Below are 22,535 nucleotides of genomic sequence, written 5' to 3'. Positions count from 1 at the left end.
GATAGCCAGGGCTGTGATAAAATTGTTATGTGTGTGTTGTTTTTTTTGTTGGGTTTTTTTTTTAGCCTTTTGGGCTCTGTTTTTAGGAAATATAACAAATAACAAATGTCAGACATCAGAGATTCTGGTCTCACATGTCCTAGCCAGATAACCAGCATAACAAAGCTGACTTTTACCATGTAAAATAAGAAAACCTACTGTTGTCAGCTGTGGATTTAGCTGAGCTACATGTTCATGCTAACATGGACATTGTCAACATGACTTGCTGAAGTTCAAAACTGAGCAACAGAATGGGGAAGAAAGGTGATTTAAGTGACTTTGAACATGGCATCGTTGCTGGTGCCAGACCAGCTGGTCTGAGTATTTCAGAAACTGCTGATCTACAAAGATTTTTCCACACAACCATCTGTGGGGTTTACAGGGAAAGGCCAGAAAAAGAGACTATATCCAGTGAAGGGCAGTTCCCTTAGTGATAATGTGTTATTGATCCCAGAGGTCAGAGGAGAATGGCCAAACTACTTCAAGTTGACAGGTAGGCAAAAGTAACTCAAACAACCAATTGTTACAACCAAAGCAGAAGAGCATCTCTGAACAGGCAGTATATTGGACCTTGAAGATTGGAAAAACATTGCGTAGTCTGGTGAGCCATGATTTCTGCTGCAAAATTCTAAATTTAGGGTCAGAATTTGATGTGAACAACTTGAAAGCATGGATTCATCCTGCCTTATATCAATCATTCAGGCAGCTGGTAGTGGTGTAATATGTGGAGAATATTTTCTTGGTAGATTCTGGTAAGCATTTTTGAAACACCACAGTCTACCTGAGTATTGTTAATGATCATGTCTATTTTTTCATGACCACAGTGTAACCATGTTTTGATAGCTGCTTCCAAAAAGATAGCGCACCATGTTATAAAGTTTAGATAATCTCAAACTGGTTTCATGAAGTTCTAGCTATGCTAGCTAACAAGCTAGAACATAGCAACTAGGTTCCTAGTACATATCATGTAACATATTGGTGCAGGTTTTAGAGTATGTTTACAGAGATTTAGGATGTCTACATTACATGTTTTGTAATATCTGTTCTAACTTTCCTAAATGTCTCCTGTGGAAAATACCCTCCACCTAACAAAAAACAAGTAAAACCACAAATTTTCAAAGAACATTACATCCACTCTGGAAACTAAGCTATATTGAAAGCAAAAAAATAAACTGAAACAAAATAAAAAGTAACTAGAAAATACAAACTATAATCTCTATGCCCTGTGTGAATTTGCTCAATAGTCTACTTCCGCATTCTTTTGGGGTGTTTCAGGGACCAAATAAAAAGGTTTTGCCAGATTATTGAACTCCAACATCTGTAAGTAGATAACTATAACTAACATTTTGATTTATATATTGGAACACTGAATTAAATATGTGTATGTTATATAGGTCTTTATGGTACTGAAACATGCTGTTGGAGCACAGGAGAAACATCAACGGTTAACAACCAGCTGATGAACATGTCTGAATATTTAGCTGCTTTAGAAACAGATATTTCCCTCAGGAGTTGGTGCACTGCAGACCAATAACAGCTGGTAGGAAAGTGAATATTGGATTTACTGTTATCATTTAGCCGGAAAGCACAATCCCAAACAGAAGCTAATGGTAATGGATATCAGCTGGCTGTTAAAATTTTCACTGTGCTTTTTTTTTTTTGATGTTATCACTGAAAGCACTTTACACTTCACGCCACACACACTCCTATTCATAAAGAACTAATGATACATTAGTGCAGTTTCCACATCTTGCCCAAGGACACATCAACATCTATAGTTCCAAAGTTGAAACTACAGATCTTCCGATTAGATTGTTCAGCAGCCAGATACGTGTTGGACAATATGTGTGCATTGTGTTGACAGCTGTTGATGGGCTGTCCCAAGTGGTTAAAACATCAATTAATGTGGGTTTAACATCGTTCAGAAGCAGATGGAAAGATTCCTGTGATGCTCTTTGGTTTTCTCCGAAGCATTTTGTTTCTCCACTCAAAATGAAATGTACTACATGAGTGCAGCCTTATTACATCTTCCTCAAAACTTTCTTGCTTTGCTTTGAGCGTTTCTCCATTATTATCCTTCTAATGTCAGCTTTTAATAACGAAGAATAATGACAGTACTGGCTGTGCTTCTCTGAGCCTCACAGCCAGTAATCAGTATTTATTCTGTATCTGTTACATGCTTGTGTGTTAAAGAGAGGTCTGAATCTATGATCCCTTCGCTTTGTCATATTGTCCATTTAAAGTTGTGATGAAAACGAAGGTTAAACAGGTTAGACTATTTTGCAGTTGTGGCTGAAACTGATTATCCGTCCAGATGCACACACAATGATATACAATAGTAACTCCATTCACTCACTTTGTTGGCAGAAGGAAAATTGCCGTCCTCTGAGTATGCTCGGACAGTTGGGATTTCAACTGTCCTTCCAGCAGTAGAGGTTAATTTGCCCGATAACACAAATGAGCCTGAGGCCTGCAAAGGCTTAATTCATTGGGAAATGTTGATTAAAATATTAGCATATGAAAAGATGAATGACCTCAAAGATTCTCTGGATAAAAGCAGTCAAAAGTTTTTGTGTTAGGTCAGCCACTGAGATGAAACCCTTTTGATTGGAAATACATTTTCCGGCTGTTGCTACACAACTGGGAATGTTGTGATGGAGATAAGTGATTAATGTGCTAAATATATGCACTGTAGGATCGACAAGGAAATTGTGTTTCTAAACAATCCGTGTTGTCAAATTTACAGCATATTCGACTCTCCAAAGTCAAACTAATATAATGGAGTCCTTTATCCCAGCAGTCATATCTATCTATCATCCACTGCTGTTTGTGTCACTCAATCTGGTGACTCACAAGTCTTTTGAAATGATTAAAGAGCTTATCCAAAGAAGAAAAACACTTTGGGGAACAATTGGCTTGTTGGTCTCCCATCGCAGCACCTAGTCTCCAAACTTTCTGTGCCACAAAGTTGAGGTAACACTATATGTGTTACACAACAGAAAATAGAAATAGGAGTGGAGCTGTGAAAAAGACAAACTGGCCACATTAGCCTAAAACCCATTTATAGGATTGTGCTAAAATGATGAAAGGCTTCTTTTGCCATAGCCTGCATGTTTTTGAGACTGTGCTCTTGTTTTTGGGGGGGTTTGTGTGTGCGTGTGTCCGTTTTCCAACATAGCGTTCTAGTTTCCTCTCAACTTTTTTGTTTTGAATTCTTCCATAAATCAAGCAGTGTTTGCAGTCATATCGGTACTTTTGCTTTCTCATTCTGCAGCTTTTGACTCATCTGAGAATGCATGATGTAACCGAAGGTCACGTAGCCCTGTGCGGCCAACGCCAAGATTCCTTCCACTTGGTTTACCTGCTCAGGTAATATCGTGTGACTGCTGCTGCTGTATCCATAGCAATGAACCCCTGCAAATGCCCTCGACCCAGGCTCCTCTGACGGGCTGATTAGCATGCATGGATGAGGCCTGAGCCCTTCACTGATTGGTCCTGTCAGTTCCTGGCATGGGTTCTGTCTCACCCCTGCAGAAGACCCAGCTGGCTGTATGCTGCCCTCCCATCAAGCTCACGCCTGCTGCATTCCACATGACTGGACTTGTCCTCCAGGACCCAGAGAACATGCTCCTATACAGTGAGTGTCAGTGCCAGCATGTCTCACTGAATCACATGAACTGACGGTTGTCTTTCTATGCATGTAGCACAAACTGCAGAAGTAGAAGCTCTAAATCTGCAAGAGAAAGAGGGTTGCTTTGACAGTTGTGCAGTGCAATAAATATCAAATGTTCTTATGTCATCCTATTTTTTCCCTGGTTTCTCTGGGTGAGCTCTTTTCATTATCTCCCCATTCCATTTTGAGGGGGCGACTTCTAAAAATGTCAGCTAAAGAATATGCTGTGTACAGCCTGTCAGCTATCACTTTTGCCCTCTCATTTGATTCTCTGTTGCCTCTGTCCCAGCCCTCCAGCCTAGATAAAAAGGAACCTCTTCTAAGGTGTTTTGCGAGGCATTATGAAACGGTTGCCATGGATACCCAGTCTGAACAGGCTCCACATACAGGCAGCAGAATAGAAAATGACAGATGCAATATTTCACATTTCAGAAATTCCTCTTTCTCTCGTCAGCACACAGGCTGATGGACTGTTGTGTTAAAAATGCCAAAGATCAAGACCCTAAAAATAGGTCTGCCGGGCGATGTTGTGGTCCTCATTTGAGGCGCTGCTTGCTTCGTGTTCCACAGTGACTTGAATGGTGTTTTCCGCCTCATTTTGGTTTTTGTTGTTTCTCCCTGAAGAGATGACCTATATTATCTAGGATGGGAGATCAAAGAAGGCTTCCTCACTGATCTTATGAAGCTCGCATCTTCCAAGCCCCGAGAATTAGTCCAGATTGCGCAACAGCCTCGCTCCCCTGCAAAATGTGGCCATGAAGGCAAACACTGCATGGAAAAACAGCTTCTTTTGTAGTTGTTCAGCCTACAGGGTTCATGATCCTGCAGTTTAGGAATTGCACAGCTTTTTGATGTTCAGGATTGTAATTACTGCCTTTTCTTTAGGTAATGCATACTCGGCACAATTCTGTTTTGTTGCCCAACTGATAATCATATTCAGAGAAAGTTGTGCATAAACTAGGGCTCAATATATGCATTTACTTTTTGAAAAACTTTGGTACAACTCAGTTCAAACTTAAAAGTTGTCCGAGTTTTGTATCTGGGTCTGTTTTATCTTGCAAAAGACACTGGGTCCATATTTTACCCATGAATTCCCATTAGTGTTACAAGCTGATGATATGTGAGCTAATATTGGCCTCTATCCGAGTCCTGGGTCCTTGCTCGCCTATTAATCAGCCATTTACACTATGTGGAAATGAAACAGGGCCACCAGTGGGAACCAGCTACCTGCTGGGAGCAAGCATTCACCTGCTGCTCTCTATTCACACCCTCTCCTGATACTTCCTCATCAATTTATTGGTCTCTCTTCCTGCGATGACTGGGCGTCTTGCTCCATTTCCAGCGTGCTGCATGATGTCAGTGACGCATGGCTGCTGAACATAGAACCGGACGGACCCGAAATGCCCATATGTCTCCATGACCTGTATCAGTCTTAGCGCTGTCATGCATCTCATTAGCCACAACCACAATCTGCACATGGACCCAAATGGTCATTCATCAAATGGAGGTCTTCTCCCAACAGCACCTGAGTAGTGGTGCCGAAGATGCTTACTCTGGGAAACTTTGGTGTGATTTATGAGGAGGCCCAACATTCCCATGTTGTGGAAGATAATGAACATAGTGGCTCTATGGGCCAAGAGATTGATGCGTCTGGAGTTAAGCTTTCATTGCAATGGGTTTTGGTAAAGAGTAGAAATTCAGCTTTTTGACCCTGTTTATATACCTGCAGCAATTGGGGAGCTTGGTGGATTCATTGAGTTCTAACAGATAATCTAGTCAAACGATAAGTCTGAGGATATTTCATATTTTCTTGGAAATAACAAAAAAATGGCAAAACCCACAAAATATATAGATGCTGCTAACAACTATTGATTATGTGGCAATATTCTAATAACTTAGAGCTCCACGAATGTAGCTAAACTAGTTAAAAACATCTATGAAGCACATTGTTGCTGGGGGTTTGTTTGTTATAATGAACATGGGCAATGTAATTTGTTTTGTGTCCACCACTCACCCCTCTGCTTTTGTAGCTATTTTTAGAGAGTCAATTGTGTATTCACCTGCAGCTGAAAATAGGCCCCTTAATTTTAGTATGAGTAATGTTTTCTAAAGGTCAGTGCCCAACGGTTTAAGGAGATTATTTTTCAAAGAATTAAAAAATATAATTCGTGTTCTTATTCTGAATATATTTTTGTACAGGCCAGTGGGCACTGGTTAGGGATGTGAGCCCTAAACATTGTTGCCTTTTGTTTTGATTGGATTTGATTTGAAGAAAAAAATCCTTTATCCTTTAATCACTGAGAGCTCAGATCAGAAAAAAATCAGCTTAACTGATGAACCATCATCACTCTTGGTCATCACCTCTAAGAGCTAGAAATGTGGCATGACCTGATCTTTTGAACTGACTCCTAACTTCAGGTGTAATTGTGGCAGCATTTCCTGGGGGCAGCTGATCTCTCGCTGCGCCCACATTCCAAGTTCCTACATTCCCAATTAACTTATGAGACCAAGCTAAGAAAGAAATGAACTGAACGCCCCGCAGCTCCTGAAACTGCTTCAGACGGATCTTTTAGCTGTTAACCGGCATATTACACTCAAAAAGAATGTTGGATGAGGAAATGGAGCCAAAGGACAAAGTGAATGTCTTCTTCTGTGCTGTGGCTGTGCAGATACAGTAACAAAGCTGGTTATGTTTCAGTTGCAGAAGCGCTGGAGCTATTTTTGACACTACAGTATATGAGAGCTTCTCTGTGGAGATACTTCGATATGTGAGAGATGATGTGGGGTTTTTTGTTTTTTGTTTTTGGATAAGGATCAGAATGTTCTATAGAAGCAGATTTGTTAGGGCTTGAATAGAACTGTATATGCAGGGCACATCATTCATAGCGAGCAGGACCGGAGGCTGGTGTTTTAAATAACCGTGACAGACATGATATGATCACTGAGGAATAAATTGAATTATTGAATTACTGCTGATGGAAGACCCAGTATTAGAAGACTAAAACATAGCGAAAGCTCTATATCGCTCTTTCCATCCCATCTTTTTACTTTTTACTTTTTCATATTCCTTCATTTCTTTCCATATGTAGTGAAAACCAGCTGTAATTTATCACTGTGCTGTAGGTGAATTTAATTACCTGGGGAAGTCTTGATAATAAATGATTAAGTATGCAAGGGCATAGTCATTAGGGAAAGTTGGGAAGTCTGCAGATTTTTTTAAGTAGAAGTTTCTACAAAAGTCTGCAGTCTGCTCTTTTTCCTTGTGTTACAGTGGAATACATCTTTGGCGTGGAACACATAGATTGAAGGCGCTGATAGTGGATCCCATCCCATCCTCTATTTGAGACAGCAGAGTGAGCCCAAACTTTATTTGAATTCCCTGCATTTCCTATCTCGCCTGTACTGATAAACAGCAAGAAGAGAAAAAAAAAAACCCTTTGAAATACAGTGCAATCAAAAAATAGAGAAAAGTGTCAGGCTAAACTTGTGAATCTGAGAGTGGGATCTCAGGCTGATTACTGATTGGAATGAAGTGTTGTTGAAGGGGGGTGTAATCTCTTGAAAATGAGATCGTACTAGAGAATTGATGTGCAGATAATGATGTGAATAAGTGTGTTGACTGCAGTGCTTTGGATTGCATCTGTTGCTATCTTTAAAAATTATATTTCCAGATGTATATTTAGAACATCAACGATTAAGAGATGCAGGAGGTAAGTATTTCCTCTTTTTTTTTTGCACCAAGCTGCTTTCAAAAGCTGCTTAAAGTGACTGAATTAAAAGTGTAACCACATCAAGACAAGAGATGCTTTCACTTGCCCTTAAAAATAACAGACACACAACTTATATTCAATCAAATATTCAATAAATCATGTTAAGACACGATCTGTGCTGATTCTTTTGCATCACTATCTGTTGACTTATTTTCATGGAACATCATATTTTGGAATGTTTGTTTGCAGTAGCAGGATTTTAAGTCTCTGTCAGAAACACTGAAACGTCTGTTGTGTCACTGTGTCTTACTATACCACACAAGCTTAGAGCTATACAGAAATCTGTTCCAGACCTACAGACCTACAGTGCACCAGTCAACACTGGGGATTAAAGACAGCTCTTTAAAACCCCGTCGGATTATTTACCATGTCTCTGTATATTTCGACTCTGACTGCGGCATGCACGCTAGAGTTTTTTCTCTGTTCCTTTCCTCTAATTTATGCCATAAACAAAACACATTTCTGGGTCATAAATTTGCAGCCAACTCTCTGGAGCATCAGAGCTGAGCTTTGTTATGTGTGCTTCCTCTGGCCAGTGTAGAGCTGCTGCCTCTGTCTCCAGTCTCACATCACTAAAACACATCTGGACTCTGTCATATTTAATTTTGTTAAACACAAAGACACAGCATATAAGCAATTATAGCAATCTAACCCAACTGGGGGGAAGGTAAGGATAGAAAACCAAATGATAGATGATGCATTTGGTGTATTTAAATGTGGACTTCAACTCCACTATGTGCAGTTTTAAACCCATAGTATAGTAATTCACTCATGCATGGTATTTCTGCTTGTTTAACCACATGCAAATGAAAAGCCTGGATGACAAGTTGCAATTGTCATCAAACTCCCCAAACAACAGTGCAAATACATAAATCAAGGAAAGTCTCATGGTGCAGAATCTTTGTCTTTCTATAGAGGTAAGAAATCCTGAAAAATCTGGAGGTGTTTGCAGTATGATAACAGCTCTCCCCTTTCTCGTTACTCAATAATCACCACCAATGGAAATGCGGTTGGCCCGCCCCTGCCGGTCTATTGTGAATCTGCGTTCAACTGGGTACCACTCTTCCAGCCTTGGCACCAAAGTGGCGCACCACGACATGCACAGCTGAACGAGGAGTGCGCCTTTGAAGATGTTTGATTGCCAAGCTACAATTTCTGGTGAGAGACGCGCTGATTTACGATTTTATTTAATCTGCGGTTTTTATCAGGCGGGCTATTTTTCGCGCTTATGAAGCGGGTCTGATTCCCGGTGTCGAGGTAGAACGAGGTTTGTGAAGTGGTTTAATTCTGCGACCGCCTCGTTTAGGTTGGTAGTATTTGTGAAAATCGAGTAAGTCGACATGAGTTTTTGATGTCAGGAAGGCGGTAGACTCAGAGCACTGGGCACTGGAGTCCGTTTACTTTCATTTATGATGCTGCTTTTTATACATATATAAATATTTCGATTGGTCTTCCTGATAGCACGCCTCCTCTTTCAAATGCACGACAGATAAAAATGTGTAAATAGAGCACCATTTCAAATGCGGATCGGCTCATGCCGCTTAACTTTTTTATGGTCGTGGTGTTGCCAATAGATACCGATTTCGCATAAGTTGTGAAGGCAAAGCAGGGAGAGCCGAAGGCATTGCTTGCTATAATTTTTTATTTACGACACAACTCTGAATTGTAGTTTCAGTTATGAAACCACGAGCTTCGTCAGGGCCGTGGAAGAAATATGGATGTTTGTCATCTGTCTGCACCTTGTGAGACCCCCTCCTCCTCCAATACCGTATTTGGCTTTGTGTTGGAGCGAGAAGCGTGCGTCGTGGTTCTGGGCATTTTCACGGCACCCCCAGCTCCACGGCAGCTCGTGTTTGCTTCACGGGATTTTTTACAACAGAAGGGAAACAGATGCGCCCTAATGTCAACAGCCGATTACTCACGCAACATTGCGCGAAAAATGCGCCCCCGCAGCTCAGATGGACTGAGCGTTAAGACCACCCTGGTCTCCGTTTTGCCACACGAGCTGGGGGGGGGGTTTCTTTTTTTGGGGGGGCGGGGGCGAACCGACGGGTTGGCAGCTTCCTGTTCAGCACCGCAGACAGAGACAAAATCCGACTTGTCCACACCCGCTTTTGGTCCACGTTACCGCTGCCCTTCTCTCCCCAAACATAGAGAGAGTACCGCCTACGCCTTATCGGTTTTAGTGCAGGTTGAGTTGCTCTCGCCCAGGACGTATTTTGAGTGGTTATTGGATGTGATATACACTGAAAGTCGCTATAAACAGCAGCTGAGTACCTGTGTGATGTTTGCTGAAGCTCAGGTGCAGAGGTCCGTGCTCTACTTTCGTTGGAACAGCATGTAATAACTTGAATTATAAAGGGATTTCGAAGGCCATCGTGATTATTATTTTGTCCCACGACAGCTTTTGAAAACGTCTTATTAAATGGAAGGAGTGTCATGAATAAGTTATTCACGAACCCAAGGTCTAAGTCTTACACAGTCAGGCGTGATTTATAAAATTAAATATCTAGCTATAGACACAATCAGACAGGGGCTAGAATCTGTCTAATTAATCATTCTTATCCTCTGATTGTTATTCACCACATGTGGTTGGTGCGCATCAGCAGATGTCTGTAATCATGATAAGTGTTGGTGGCTTCGTTGCCCTTTGAACCAGAGCTTCTACGATCAGTCAGCAGTGGCTGGTCTGCGTTGCATAATCGTAAAAACCCCAAACAAATTTAAACATCCTACATGGCTGTGTTGCTGTGTAAACACATGGCTAATAGCTCATATTTGCCTTTGTGATGTGGTGTGTGTGTGGATGCAGTCATGTTGAAGCACAGCTGCACTGGTTGATGACGAAATGGATTTGGGTGGAAAGCAGGAAGGGATAGTGTTTTATGGGAGAGATTGGTGGAAGAAATGAGAGGCAGAGAAAGAGAAGGAGAGCAAGAAAAACAGAGTGAGGTGGAGAGAACATGCCTGCTGGCCTCCTGTCTGGACACATTACATTTTCATAGGCTGATATCGCACCGGCACAGCTGAATATAGATAACAAGCACTTCTTGTTCTACGCTGTCAACTTGGGTTTTTGTCTGTCTTTTGCTTACGTCTTCAGATTTGTAGATCCAGCAGCAGCAGATGTATACTATCTTTTATTTAGACTCCTTCTGATGACTAATATTTGCCTCTGCCTTTAGTCGGATTAGTGCAAAGAAGCAGGCTAAATAAACCTGTTGCGTAATCTGAGATTCAGGGCTGATTAAATCACTGGCAGACCATGAAAATTAGCCATGGCCCTCCTTTAGGTCCTCCTTGGACAGATTTTGTTGCTAATATCTTACTAGTATTCCACCTCTGATATTTTTTTTACACCTTAAAGAAATTCTTGACGAGAATTTGATGAAAAATAAAAACATGTCTGTACAGCAGATACACAGCTTGAGCAAAAGTTTTGAAACAGGCAACTTCATTGTACCCAGTAGTAATGAAATCCCTCTGCCAGGTTCTCTAAAGCTCACCAAAGAATTAACTTCTCCCCATGCTTTACACCTTTCTTCTAAACTAACCTTCACATGTTAGCATTTTTATTTTTTTAGAGTGAAACTAGATAAATGCTAAGACTCTTATCGTTTGAGCTTACCGAGATCTGACTTGTAGTAGTATGCAGTATGCAGTAAACATCCTCTCTGCTCTCTCCTCAGGCTTATCTTCTCTCTCTTTTGTTTTGTGTTCTCACAGACTGAGTGACAAGCCTGTGGTGTAGTCGCCACCATGATAGCCACGGGTGGCCTGCTGCGCATGAACAGGCGCCAGGATTCGCTCCGATCGAAAAACCGAGCGGAGAACAAACGGAAGAGGAAATCCAAGAAAAAGAAGAAAAACGATGTGGTGGTGGTGAAGGGCAAACTCAATCTCTGCTCCCCTGCTGGTTTGGTGGCTGCTGTTGGAATTATAGTTCTTATGGTTGGGATTTCCATGGCTGTACTGGGCTACTGGCCCAGCCAGAACCAGCAGGAATACCAGGAGCGCCGCAGAACCGGGGGATTTCACACCAGCAGGATGAGCTATTCCAGAAGTCCTCAGATTACCTCCAACCTGACCCGTGGTGAGCCTTCCTCTGGCCAATCAAATCTGTTCAACCAGAGTCATTCTAACACCAGTGTTTCCAGCCCGTCCCGTCACTGTGGCTTTTTCTGTGACTTCCTGGATAACTATTTGTATTCAGACAACCTGAAAGTCTTCGGACCACTTGTGATGGGAATTGGTATCTTTCTCTTCATTTGTGCTAACGCCGTCCTCCATGAAAACCGAGACAAGAAAACTAAAATCATAAACCTGAGGGATATCTACTCCACAGTGATAGATCTGCACAGCATACGATCAAAGGAGTACTCACCTCTGAACGGCATGGTGAATTACACCCAGTCAAAGAGTGCAGAAGGGCCGTCGGGTACATTCCCAACAAGTGGGATGCTTACTCGCAGTTCCTGGCCCTCCACTGGAATCACTTTCAAAGGTGAGGTAGATGGCGAGGAGGTATTCAGACGCTCCTCATTGGTCAGCAGGCCTCGTAGCTTGTCCAAAGATGTGCAGAGCTTCACAGAGACTGTCTATAGCATCTATAAAGACTACAGCAATAGCAGTGAGCAGGCACCTCAGCCCCGACAATGGGAGACCACCTCCATCGTCACCTCTTCTGTGAACGCTTTTACCCTGCCAGTAATCAAACTGAACAACTGTGAGGTGGGGGAGAAAGCAGAGGCAGAGGGATGCTCAAAGGAGGAGGTTGTTATAGAAGCTGCTGCTGAAAACATAAGTGAGGAGGGACAGGCCAGCAGCAGCAGCCAGAGAGATGTGATGTACGGTAAGCAGAAGGAGGCTTCGATCATGGACTCTCCTCCTCCTCACCGGAGCCACGAGGACACCGACACAGGTATCCAAGAGGGGGTGCCGCAGGCTCAGCGTCAACCGCAGAGGCCTCAGCTGTTTCCGCCATCTCCTGTTGCCAGGGCAATGGGTTCACGGCTGTCGCTCAACTCTCTCACGGATCAGCCCAGGCCAGCACGCCGCTGCAGCTTGTCTGTGTCTGGGTGCCGTCAAGGTGACAGAGCCAGGCGGTTCAGCTACCCCCGTCTGGAGCACTCCAACAGCAAGGGCTACATAAAACTGAATGACCTGGGGGGTGAATCCTTCGAAGCCCCCGACGCAGACACTTCTTTGGTGGCCCCTAAACAGGAAGTAGCAATGGACGCAGCAGCGGCGGAGGAAGAAGCTCAGGGACAGGACAATTTGGCGACACCGAGCACCTCTGGAGAATCCTAGGCCTCTTAAAACTCTTTGATGTCTTGTTATTTGCTTCGCACCCTCTTATGTGATTGCTAATGGGTGAAGCTGGCCATTAGAGAGGAAAGGAAACACGGAGAGTAAGCAACTAAGGACTATTGAAACATAGCCATGAATACTCAAGAGCAAGACTCTATAAATACACCAGACCAACAGTTCAAAATTCAGATGTAATTTTTCTATTTTTTCAATGTAGCAAGAGCAATACTAAAGACTTGTAAGGAGATTTAGAAATGGTTTGTAAAAAAAAAAAGAAAAGAAAAGAAAATTTGATCAGATGAGGGTTTTTTTTTCTTTTGTATAAGAGTAAGGCAAACATTGTAGCTTGTAGAATTGCCAAAACTTTCACTCTGAACTACTGTCCAACATGTCGTACTGTAGCATTAACATATGCCACAGATATTTAAATAGTCTAGATTTGCTTCTCTGCATTGTTATGTGAATACCACGTGAATAGGTGAACTGAACTGAATCTCAGGTAGATGTCTGGCTTAGGATCGGGACCTTGAGGACAAGGTCTTCCCTATGTGCACACACTTGTTTATATGAAACATTCATGGTTTAATAAATTTGACTGTAACACCTCCATTGGGTCTAATAGATGTCTTTGTGTGATATTAGATTAAATGCCACGAATGCAAAATGGCTTGTTTGCTCCAAATAGTTTCACTTGCGTTAAGAAAAATTAAAAGGATTAAAAAACTGGAAGTCGGACTATGATTGATTGTGTGGCAAACGTAGAGACTGTATGGATTTTTTTTTTCCTGGACTTTAGCCGTACTTCTCATTACTGGGAAACACTGCAGTGGTATTGATGTTTTATTATTTCTGCCAGCTGAACCGAGACCAGTGACCTATAAGTGACCTTTACAACAGTCTTCTTAATAATTGTCTTCACTATTACAAAGGGAAGTTAACAGCTGAGTATCTGCTCAAATGGGTGACAAAATAAACAGGGAAAAATAAAATGGGCGTTTATTGATAATAGTGACTGTCATAACTGTCAGTGCCCAATAACTCACCTGGTTGAGCAGGTGACCCGGAGGTCAAAGGCTGCTGTATAGGGGTCTGAGCACAAGTCTAGATCAGATAGTTTCCTGTGTGTCATTTCCGCACGATCTCTTCTACTGTATTGTCAAATAAGGCCTCAAAATGCTAAAAAAAAAAATCCCTTGAAAATCATGTTCAGCTGAGATCTGGCAGATAGATGCTAATCATTCAACAATCCCTTGTATGCAAGCAGGTGCATTTATTACTGTTTCTCCATTTACTTAAACAGATTTTTCCATACAACTTGTATGATTAGCACCAAAAAAAAACCCAAACAGGTAGTATTCAGTTATCCTAAGTGCATCAATACTCCTGTTTTGTGGCAATTTATACATAGAGTTTATCATATGTCTACATGACTTCATCATAATCTGCTACTGTACTATTGTACTTTTTAACCTCACTGCAGTTATAGATACACCTTTAAGTTGTGCACATAAAATACAATAGACTTACTCTATAGCTAGCCCTATATTTTTTTTTAATATAGTTACTTATATGAGATAAATGCATGCCTTGTACTGTTGTAAATGCATATTGCACCACTGCCACTTCACTGTGTATACAGTGCTGCGCATCATAGAGCCAGGCCCCTTTCTTTACATTTTGCTTCTAAAATGCTTTCTTGTATTTTTTTAAGAGATCTTGAGCAACAGTTCTCCGGGGCTTATGAAGGTCGTTCATAAAAGTGCCATCAGATTTTGAATCTACCATGCAATACCATCTGTCAAGTGTCCGATTAGCAACGGCTTTGTTTTTTGTTTTCTCAGCATAATGATGATCCAAACACACTGCCACTGCAGTAAAAGCATGAGTGAACACTATCAGTCATGCATTGGCCTCCCCAAAGCCCGGACCTTAACATTACTGATGCAGTGTGGGATCAAATGTCAACCAACAGTCCTTCAACAAGCCTGGAGAACAATTCCTTAAGTATACTTAAAGAAACAGACAGTTCAGAGTTCAGGCTGTGTTGAAGAGTAAAGGTAGCTATAGCAAAACGTTGACTTTCAAGCTCATTGGAAGTACACAGACTCTGTTTTTGCCTTATACACATTTCTATGTATGCTTGCATCCGTTTCAATAAATTCCTGTGACTATTTTTATTTTCTTTGTTAAATAAAAAGAAATAAGGGGTACTTCAAGACTGTTGCACAGCACTCATCTTCCAAGTCCTACATATTGTTAACAGTTCTTACAGGATCAGACAAAAAGTCCACTTCGAAGTTTGCAGACTATTCACGAGAGGAGCCAGCGCAGCTCAGCCTAACGTGGCCATCTAGTGGTCATGTGATGTTTGAAAAAAACAGAAGAAGAAGAAGAAGTACAAAAAATAAAGCGACCAGCAGGTGGCACTGGGTCTATGCTGGTTGAGTCGTGGGCGTGCCCGTTTATGAGCACCACGGGGCCGATTTCTTTTTAGAGGCAGGAGGGGGCGGGGTCAGCTCGCTCCGTCTCTGGGAAGGTTTGCCAAATCTGGCGCTCACAGGTGTGTGATCCCTTTCACCCGGACGAGACCCACGCAGGGGATTCCTGGTCTTCGTAGCGCTCCCTGACCAACAGCTGGCGTTTGGGGAGTTTGTGTCCCCTCGCTGAACACTCAGGTAAAGTGCTCGCTTGTGTTTACACTGTTGTTTAGTTTGTGTGTCGAAAAACAGGCTGTCACTATATGAGCACGAGCAAACTTAAGTCGGGTTTTTTTTGTAATTAATGCAGCATTAGGATGTTATATGTGGTTGTTAATATTTCTAAAGGGCTATTCTCGTCGTCTGACATATCTTAGTAATGTTCTGTTTCATTTTTCATGTCTTTTTTCCGTTGCAATCACCGGGCTTTCCACCACAACTTGACCTGCTGCTTTCCCGGCGATCTGTTACATTTCAAACGGTGAGTACAAGTGTTTATGGGCAACAATGTGAAACACACAGAGAGACAAGCACAAGGAATAATTTGGAGTTAGAACAAAATACGTTTCAAGCGGCAGCCACTTCACACATTATACTGCAGAGTAAAGGGCCAAACAGACGCGATCAATACTTTACCTCGCTTTATTTTGAAAATCTAACGTGACGGAGCATTGAGAAACTTCGTGTAACAGCTGTTTAAAAGTGAAAACAAGTCAGATCCATTTCTTCCCGATACAAATACAAAGCCCTCGATAAATCTAAGTTCTGTGTCACACTTTTGACTCAAGTCTTTTACAATTTGCTGAATGCGTCTATAATCTCCTCATCAGCATTTTTCTCGGGCTATTTCTTAACTCGTTTCTTCTCATAACTGCTGAGGAAGCACTTCTTGTTTTCTTTGACACGCACACACACAGACACACACAGACACCTGATTAAATGTTTGCTGGGCACAGACAGGCTATTCGGAAAGGGGAAGTTGTCACAGCATGTGTTTCCTCTCCTTGAAATAGAGAAGACGTTTCTGTTATAATATTCTCTTTCATCTACACTGAACTGAACATTCATCTCATGGCATTGTTAATAGGGAGGTCCATATGGCTGCAATGAAATTTTATTTGATATTTAATCTTTTAGATATGTATGTATCTTAATATGGGACAGTGCGTTTTATAGTGCCATCTGACCATTTGCACTTGAGTAATTTCAGCAGTTTTATAAGGTCGAATGATGAGTTTGAATGTACAGGACTGAGGAGATAACACCGGCCAAAGTCCGTGGGACTTGTCTTGTTCACTTGCTTGTGTGTGCAGTCTTTGATGTTTCTGCGGATGATTGGTAGCATTTTGCTGAGGCTTAACATTTCTTGTACCCCATGAGCTGGCTTGGACTGGCCAAAATGTTCTCACTCTGTCATACCAGAGGAAGTAGTGTTATTTAATTTTGTGTCTTTCACTGATATGTTAGCGTTGTCGTTAAGGACAACTTGGACCACAAAGAATGGTTGGGTTGTTGTTTTTTTTTGTTTTTTTTGTTTTTTTTTTTGATAGTTTTTTTTAAACCCTTCTAACTAAAAACACATTTTAGCTGATTTTTTTTAAACCCATTAACTCCTATGAAATCGTTTCTTTTATTATCATTATTATTATTATTATTTTACTTCAGTAGTATATATTTTGTTATTTTGGTTGCTTGGGGTCAAGTTAACATATTGTTTGTTTTTGTTTTGTTTTTTCAACTTGTTAGCTAACAGTTGTTTTACATACCCAGTCGTCACAGTGGATCATTTACACTGGTGTTACATTTTCTGTGTACACAAATATGCGAGCTTCTGAGTAACATAAAATTTGCCTTCAGCCAACCAGCAAGTTTGTCGTGACTGCGTGGAGATGTTTGTTTTCTTGTTATGCATGGCCAAAGAATTGGAGAGTATAAGGTCTGTTTGACTTCTTTCAGCACTGTTTTGGTCTCTACCAACTGCTGGATGAAATGGCTGTCTCTATATCCAGCTGCAGATGGTGCCCAAGCAAAGCTACTTTAGCGCTAACATTCCTGTCAGGATAGGTAAACAGTTTGCATTCTGCAAAGGCAAATAAAGCCTCAGCGAGCTTTGGGTGATAAAACTCTTTCAATCATTTGCTAAAAGCATCCCTCTCACTGCTGCATTGTTTTTATTTCATACATTGCTATGATGATAATAATACAGCCAGTTTAAATATTCAAAGCAGGTAAAATAAGTATTATTTATGAAAAGTTTAATCCACAAAATTTTTGCTAATTTGCTTCTTCACCGGGAATTTGTAAGTTTGTGTTGACCACTACTTTGAGAAGATCACCATATAGAAAAATCCAGACATGTGCACCTTTTGAAATGGCTGATCTTTTCTAACTTTGGCAAAAAATGTGCAAAAGCTAATAAAACTATTAGGAGAGGAAAGTTTTCCAGGACCTGTTTAAAGGATGAATTCCACTTAAGGAAAGGCATTAACTCCAAACAAGAGTTTTCCAGCATGCTCTTCCTCCAGCTCTTTCTGGAAAAGGTACAACGTAAATTGAAAATGGCAAGCTGCACTTACAGATTAGCCAATAAAACATTGTCTTAGCTGCTGTGATTTATGTGACACAGCTGGAACATGGAAAAGGCTATTTAAATGTGTTGGGTGTCCATGTTGCTTGTTGATTTTTTTTCCAAGTTGGACCAGTGGAACATGGGAAGGTTGTAATTACAGGCAAGCAGCTGGGAAATTCCAAATTGTGACCAAAACTCCAAAGCTGTATATTTTTTTCAAACATGCATAGTTCATGAGATATTAAGTCTGAGGTTACATTGATGTTATAATGGAGTAGTCCTTTAGAGTTTCCCATGTTGCCTGTATAGCCTTTTGAGAATCAGAGGATTTTCTATAAGTTGTATTAAATTTTATTTTTTTTACTTTGTTAGCTGCCTCTACACTATATACAGGCAAAACCAGATAAAATCTCTTCATCGTGGTTTAAAAAGAGTCATTCACGTCACACATCTAAGGCTTTAAGAGCTACACAAAGACAGATTTCTTACTGTTGTTTTGATGTAATGTTGTAGCTGATGAATCCTATCTCTGCCTATTCATCTTAGGAATTTACATCAATGCTGCTGTCAGTTTAGTACATGATCAATAGCACTAGGTTTGGACTGCAGGAGAATACATTATTTTACCTGCTGCTCTTTGTTGCTGTGACTCATTGTGCTGCTGTATGAAAACCAGTGGAAGGGCTAGGTGTGTGACTCAGAAGTAAGAGGTTAAAGGTTAAAAGGAACAGCCAGCAAACCCTTGTTGTTATAACGATTCATAGATAAGTAAGGCAAAGGTTGGAGTATTGTCTGTGCACTTTAAATGGAATGAAATGGTTATTACATTAAAGCCACAACTTTCCCATGGTGCACATGCTGGATTTTAAAAGCTCATATTACATTATCTTTGTGGAAAGCAATATATGCTTTTGAATACTGTTATACCAAAGTGAGTGTTTCAAATCAATCTATTTTTGCAGTTCTAGTGAAACTTGGGTGCTTTTGAATAGTGAGATTGAATTCTAATACAAAATTGTGAGTTTTTATATATCTATATCTCGCTCTCTCTAGATAGATAGATAGATAGATAGATAGATAGATAGATAGATAGATATAATGATCAAGGGGTTGCTGTTGCTCAGATCATCAGCTAATTGAAAAGTCAGTGGTCTAATCCATGGCTTCTTTAGTCTGCACATCGAAATATCCTTAAGCAGGATCTGTGTTTCTCCCTCAGAATCCATCAGAGTGCATGTGTGTGTGTGTGTGTGTGTGTGTGTGTGTGTGTGTGTGAGAGAGAGAGAGAGGAATGTTGGATAAAAGCTCTTGTCTGAATGTATGTGACTGGGTGAAAGAGCCCTGTAGTAAAAACGACTTTTAAGTGCTCAATTGAGTAGAAAAGCACTACATAAGTACCAGTCTATTTACAGTTTCGATAGCAAAGTGTTAATCAGTGATAATCACAGACTTTGTGCCTTCAGGTGTACAGTCTAGTTCAGTCTATTAAAGCAAGTTGAACCCAACGCGTGAGTGCAGCGCTGCTGTCTTCAGAGGCTGGAGGAGATAAAACGTATGACTCAATCTTGTTGCAGTGCATTGATAAGCTTGTTGGGAGCATTGTTATCTCCCAGCATGCCCAACCACTTGAAAGTGGTCTGGAGCGGTCTTTGCCTTATAAAGCCGTAGTCTGCGCGATGGCACCCTGAAAGTCACAGGCAGCAAAGAGGTTACTCTTTCAGCTTAACCTCCAATGGGATGCTGGGCAGGACTTCCAACAGTTTACATCAGAGTAAAGCTAAGACTCTTATTGGATAGAATATTTTATATTCGGTAGATATAAAATAAATTCTTCATATTTTTGTTAAGTGGGTTTCTGCGCTTGAGAGTTAAATGATTTTAGATGAGAAGGTTGACTCTAACTCAAATCTTGAATCTGTTTTAGGCTAACGATGCTACCTGGTTAGCATTATTTAGCACAAATATTCAAATTGGTAAGAAAGGCTCACCTATTCATGAAGTATCCCCTGGTTTTCCTCTGTCTCGCAGAAGCACTCCAGGAAATAGTCTAGAACATCTCTCCTATAAAACCACAGCGCAGGCTGCTGTTTTTAATCCTAGCTTTCTGTACCAATTAAACAAGAGCTCCTTTGCTAATTATTGAGCTTCAGAGGTGTACAGACAGGTTAGCTTCCCCTGCCCCCACATTCCAGCCTTTATGCTATATTAAGCTAAGCTCATTGACTTTTGATGGCAGCTTCATAATTATTGCAGGTAGATTAAGTTTCACATCTAACTCTGGCTGGGAAGGGGAAAAAAGAGCTTTTCCCTTTGAGAAACAGTGTTGAGTGCTTATTGGAAATGTTGGTTTTCATGAAATCAACACAGATAAATATTTTAGATTTAATTGCAACAGTTGAGAGGAAAAAGTGTGATTTATTGTAGACCAGGCTGGTTTGGATTACATAGTCGAAATCCTCCTTAAAGTGCTTTGTTTTTCACGAATTGGTATCCACAGCAAAGCCAAAAAAGGAAGCTTTTTTCTCTCCTTGTTGCCACGTGCTGCACACGTGCCGCCCCTCGCTTACTCAGACAGTTCCTAACCAAAAGTTACTTGATGGGCAAAACTGTGAATTCCAAAGGTTGTAAATACAGCCCTCATTTATGATGCCTCGAGATAAGATGTGCTTCCTACATGCAGAAAGCAAGTATCTTATTATTACTTCATTTTTATTTCTTCTTAATCTGCAACGTGTGCCTTTCAGCCAGAGCTGAAAAAAGTGTAGGAGGTGTAGTGGAATGAGGGTGTGCGCAAAGTGGGGTAGGGGGTTGATTTGGAAGCTTTTGCCCAGTGTGGGGTGTCAAAATCAGACTCTAATTTCCATTGTGTGCTTGCTGACCTGCAGCCCTTTGGGAGTGAAGGCATTTGCAGCTGAGTTGAGCTGGACAGTAGGGGATGGTAGTCGTGACTGGTTGGAGGTGAAGTTCAGCCCATTTGATTTGAGTTCATTCAGTTCAAAGTGTAATTTACAGACGAACTAACGCAGTCATAAACTCTCAAAAATGCATTCATAGTTTGAATAATGGAACTGTAAAAAACCCTATAAAAGCCACAGATTGCAATGATTAAAAATGCCTTTTTATCGGAATGGTTCAGGTAAGCATAGAAATATCATCTAGTGAAGTGTTTCTCTTACTGTGTTTGAAAACCCAGCAGACAAAATGGAAAGTGATCCTGTGTTTGGCAAACAAAAAACAAACCAAAAAAGGCACATTTTAGAGTAGCAGTTATTTTCCCCCGGACCTGGGATTTGCTGAAACTGCTGGAATTTTCTTTCTTCTTTTTGTAATTGGATCACACGGGTGATTTGCCAGGTTCTGTAAGGGACATGCTTCAACTTAATTGTACATTGATGAAGTGCCAGCTTGCTTGTTCTGACCACAGTACTGTAAATTGGATTGCTGTAATGAACTTCATGAGGTTCCTGATTATAGAGAATGAGCATATAGACATATTTATACTTAACAAGCTTTACAGTGTGAATTTTAAGGAAAAAGTTTTTTCCTCAAAAAACTAGGGCTTGTAGTATTACTTCTCACTTTTTTATGTTCTTGTGTTAAATGAAAGTGAAATGTAAGAAGATCAGCTGAATGCAACTTCTATTACATTTCAGTTTTGAGTCAATTGAAATAAAAGAGACAGTGGTAGAGTTGTTAACTATTGTTTTTTGTCTTATGTTATCTGCTTTTGTTCATACTTGTTTTGATTCTAAGAAAAGAAAAGATTTTAGAAGTAAACTGGGTTCAAGGTCAGGGTTCTCAGCAGACGACCTGCACGGGAACTCGGTGTCTGTACACAGCAGAAAAAAGTGAAGAGTTAAGCAGCCACATAAGCTAAGTCGAGTCCACAGATCACATGTTGGCTGTCTTGCGTGGTATTAATCATTTTGCTGACCAAGGGCTGCTCTAGAGACTTGGAAGAGTCACCGATGTGCACTCACTTATCTGTGAGTAATTATATGTGAAGATAGAAAGTCACAGCACAGTTAAAGGCCAAGGCTTTATTGCCTCAGATTTAAATAACCATTGAGAAAGGGTGACACGCGCAGCCTGTTTTATTACATGTTGAGCTAACAATTATATATTAAAAAACCCCACAAGTGTTTAAATATTTTTCTGCAGAACAGTTCTGTTTACCTTCTGCCTTCTAATGGATATGGACTTAGAATTTTTTTTGGATTTTCAAAACAATTGAGACAGTAACACATTTTGAACATTGCTTTGGAACTTCAAAACTGGCTGTTAATTTAACATTAAATCAGACCAGTCATGGATTTGTGAAAACCCTGCCTACAATAGATACTCTTCCACTTTGAGGAGCTTGTTTTAGGCTACCAGCTGACAAAAACCAAAGGCATTCTGACAAAGCCAGGCTTAAAATATTAGCATATTTAAGACCTAGTCTATACAGTCCCCTGTTCATGTTGAACACTGAAGCAGATTTACTGCAGTAGCAGAAGACCGCTGAGTTCCACTTCTGTGAGTTAGGAATGGGAAACTGAGGCTACAGTTCATACCAGCTCACCAAAGATGGACAATAGAAGGTTGTCAATGTCTCTTGATTTCTTAGTCCTGATTTCTGACCCTAGGGTCAGAGTTTGGCATAAACAATATGCTGCTGCTGGTGTAGTGGTGTGGGGGATATTTTCTTGGCATTT

The 22,535-nt window shown here is 40.8% G+C and overlaps 2 protein-coding genes across 3 annotated transcripts in view; both read left to right on the top strand.

Annotated features, from left to right (window-relative positions):
* Positions 1-3,317: 3,317 nt before the first annotated feature.
* tmem200cb (transmembrane protein 200C, genome duplicate b) lies at positions 3,318-14,709 on the top strand. 2 transcript variants are annotated; one of them, XM_086272898.1, is made up of 2 exons: positions 3,318-3,676; positions 11,209-14,709. In XM_086272898.1, exon 2 carries the CDS (start codon positions 11,242-11,244, stop codon positions 12,790-12,792), a length of 1,551 nt encoding a protein of 516 aa, XP_086129024.1. In that variant the 5' UTR covers positions 3,318-3,676; positions 11,209-11,241; the 3' UTR covers positions 12,793-14,709. The 2 variants fall into 2 exon arrangements, with proteins under 2 accessions (XP_086129024.1, XP_086129023.1); XM_086272897.1 differs by lacking the exon at positions 3,318-3,676 and adding an exon at positions 8,390-8,640 and having other exon boundaries at positions 11,209-14,707.
* A 604-nt stretch (positions 14,710-15,313) lies between these two features.
* epb41l3b (erythrocyte membrane protein band 4.1-like 3b) overlaps positions 15,314-22,535 on the top strand; it is a 60,470-nt gene continuing 53,248 nt past the window's right edge. Inside the window, exon 1 of the mRNA XM_086273461.1 lies at positions 15,314-15,467. The gene's annotated coding sequence lies outside the window, so the exon portion shown is untranslated. The remainder of the gene's footprint in view (positions 15,468-22,535) is intronic.

The sequence above is a fragment of the Aulonocara sp. 'chitande type north' Nkhata Bay genome, linkage group LG18, assembly GCF_057382095.1.
Source record: "Aulonocara sp. 'chitande type north' Nkhata Bay isolate Kocher_YH1m ecotype deep benthic linkage group LG18, A_spYH_male_GT1.1, whole genome shotgun sequence".
Lineage (NCBI taxonomy): Eukaryota > Metazoa > Chordata > Actinopteri > Cichliformes > Cichlidae > Aulonocara > Aulonocara sp. 'chitande type north' Nkhata Bay.
This window is presented reverse-complemented; position numbering and strand designations above follow the sequence as displayed.

Excerpts from the sequence above, each read along its gene's own strand:
- tmem200cb (XM_086272898.1), top strand. The coding sequence starts at position 11,242 with ATGATAGCCACGGGTGGCCTGCTGCGCATGAACAGGCGCCAGGATTCG.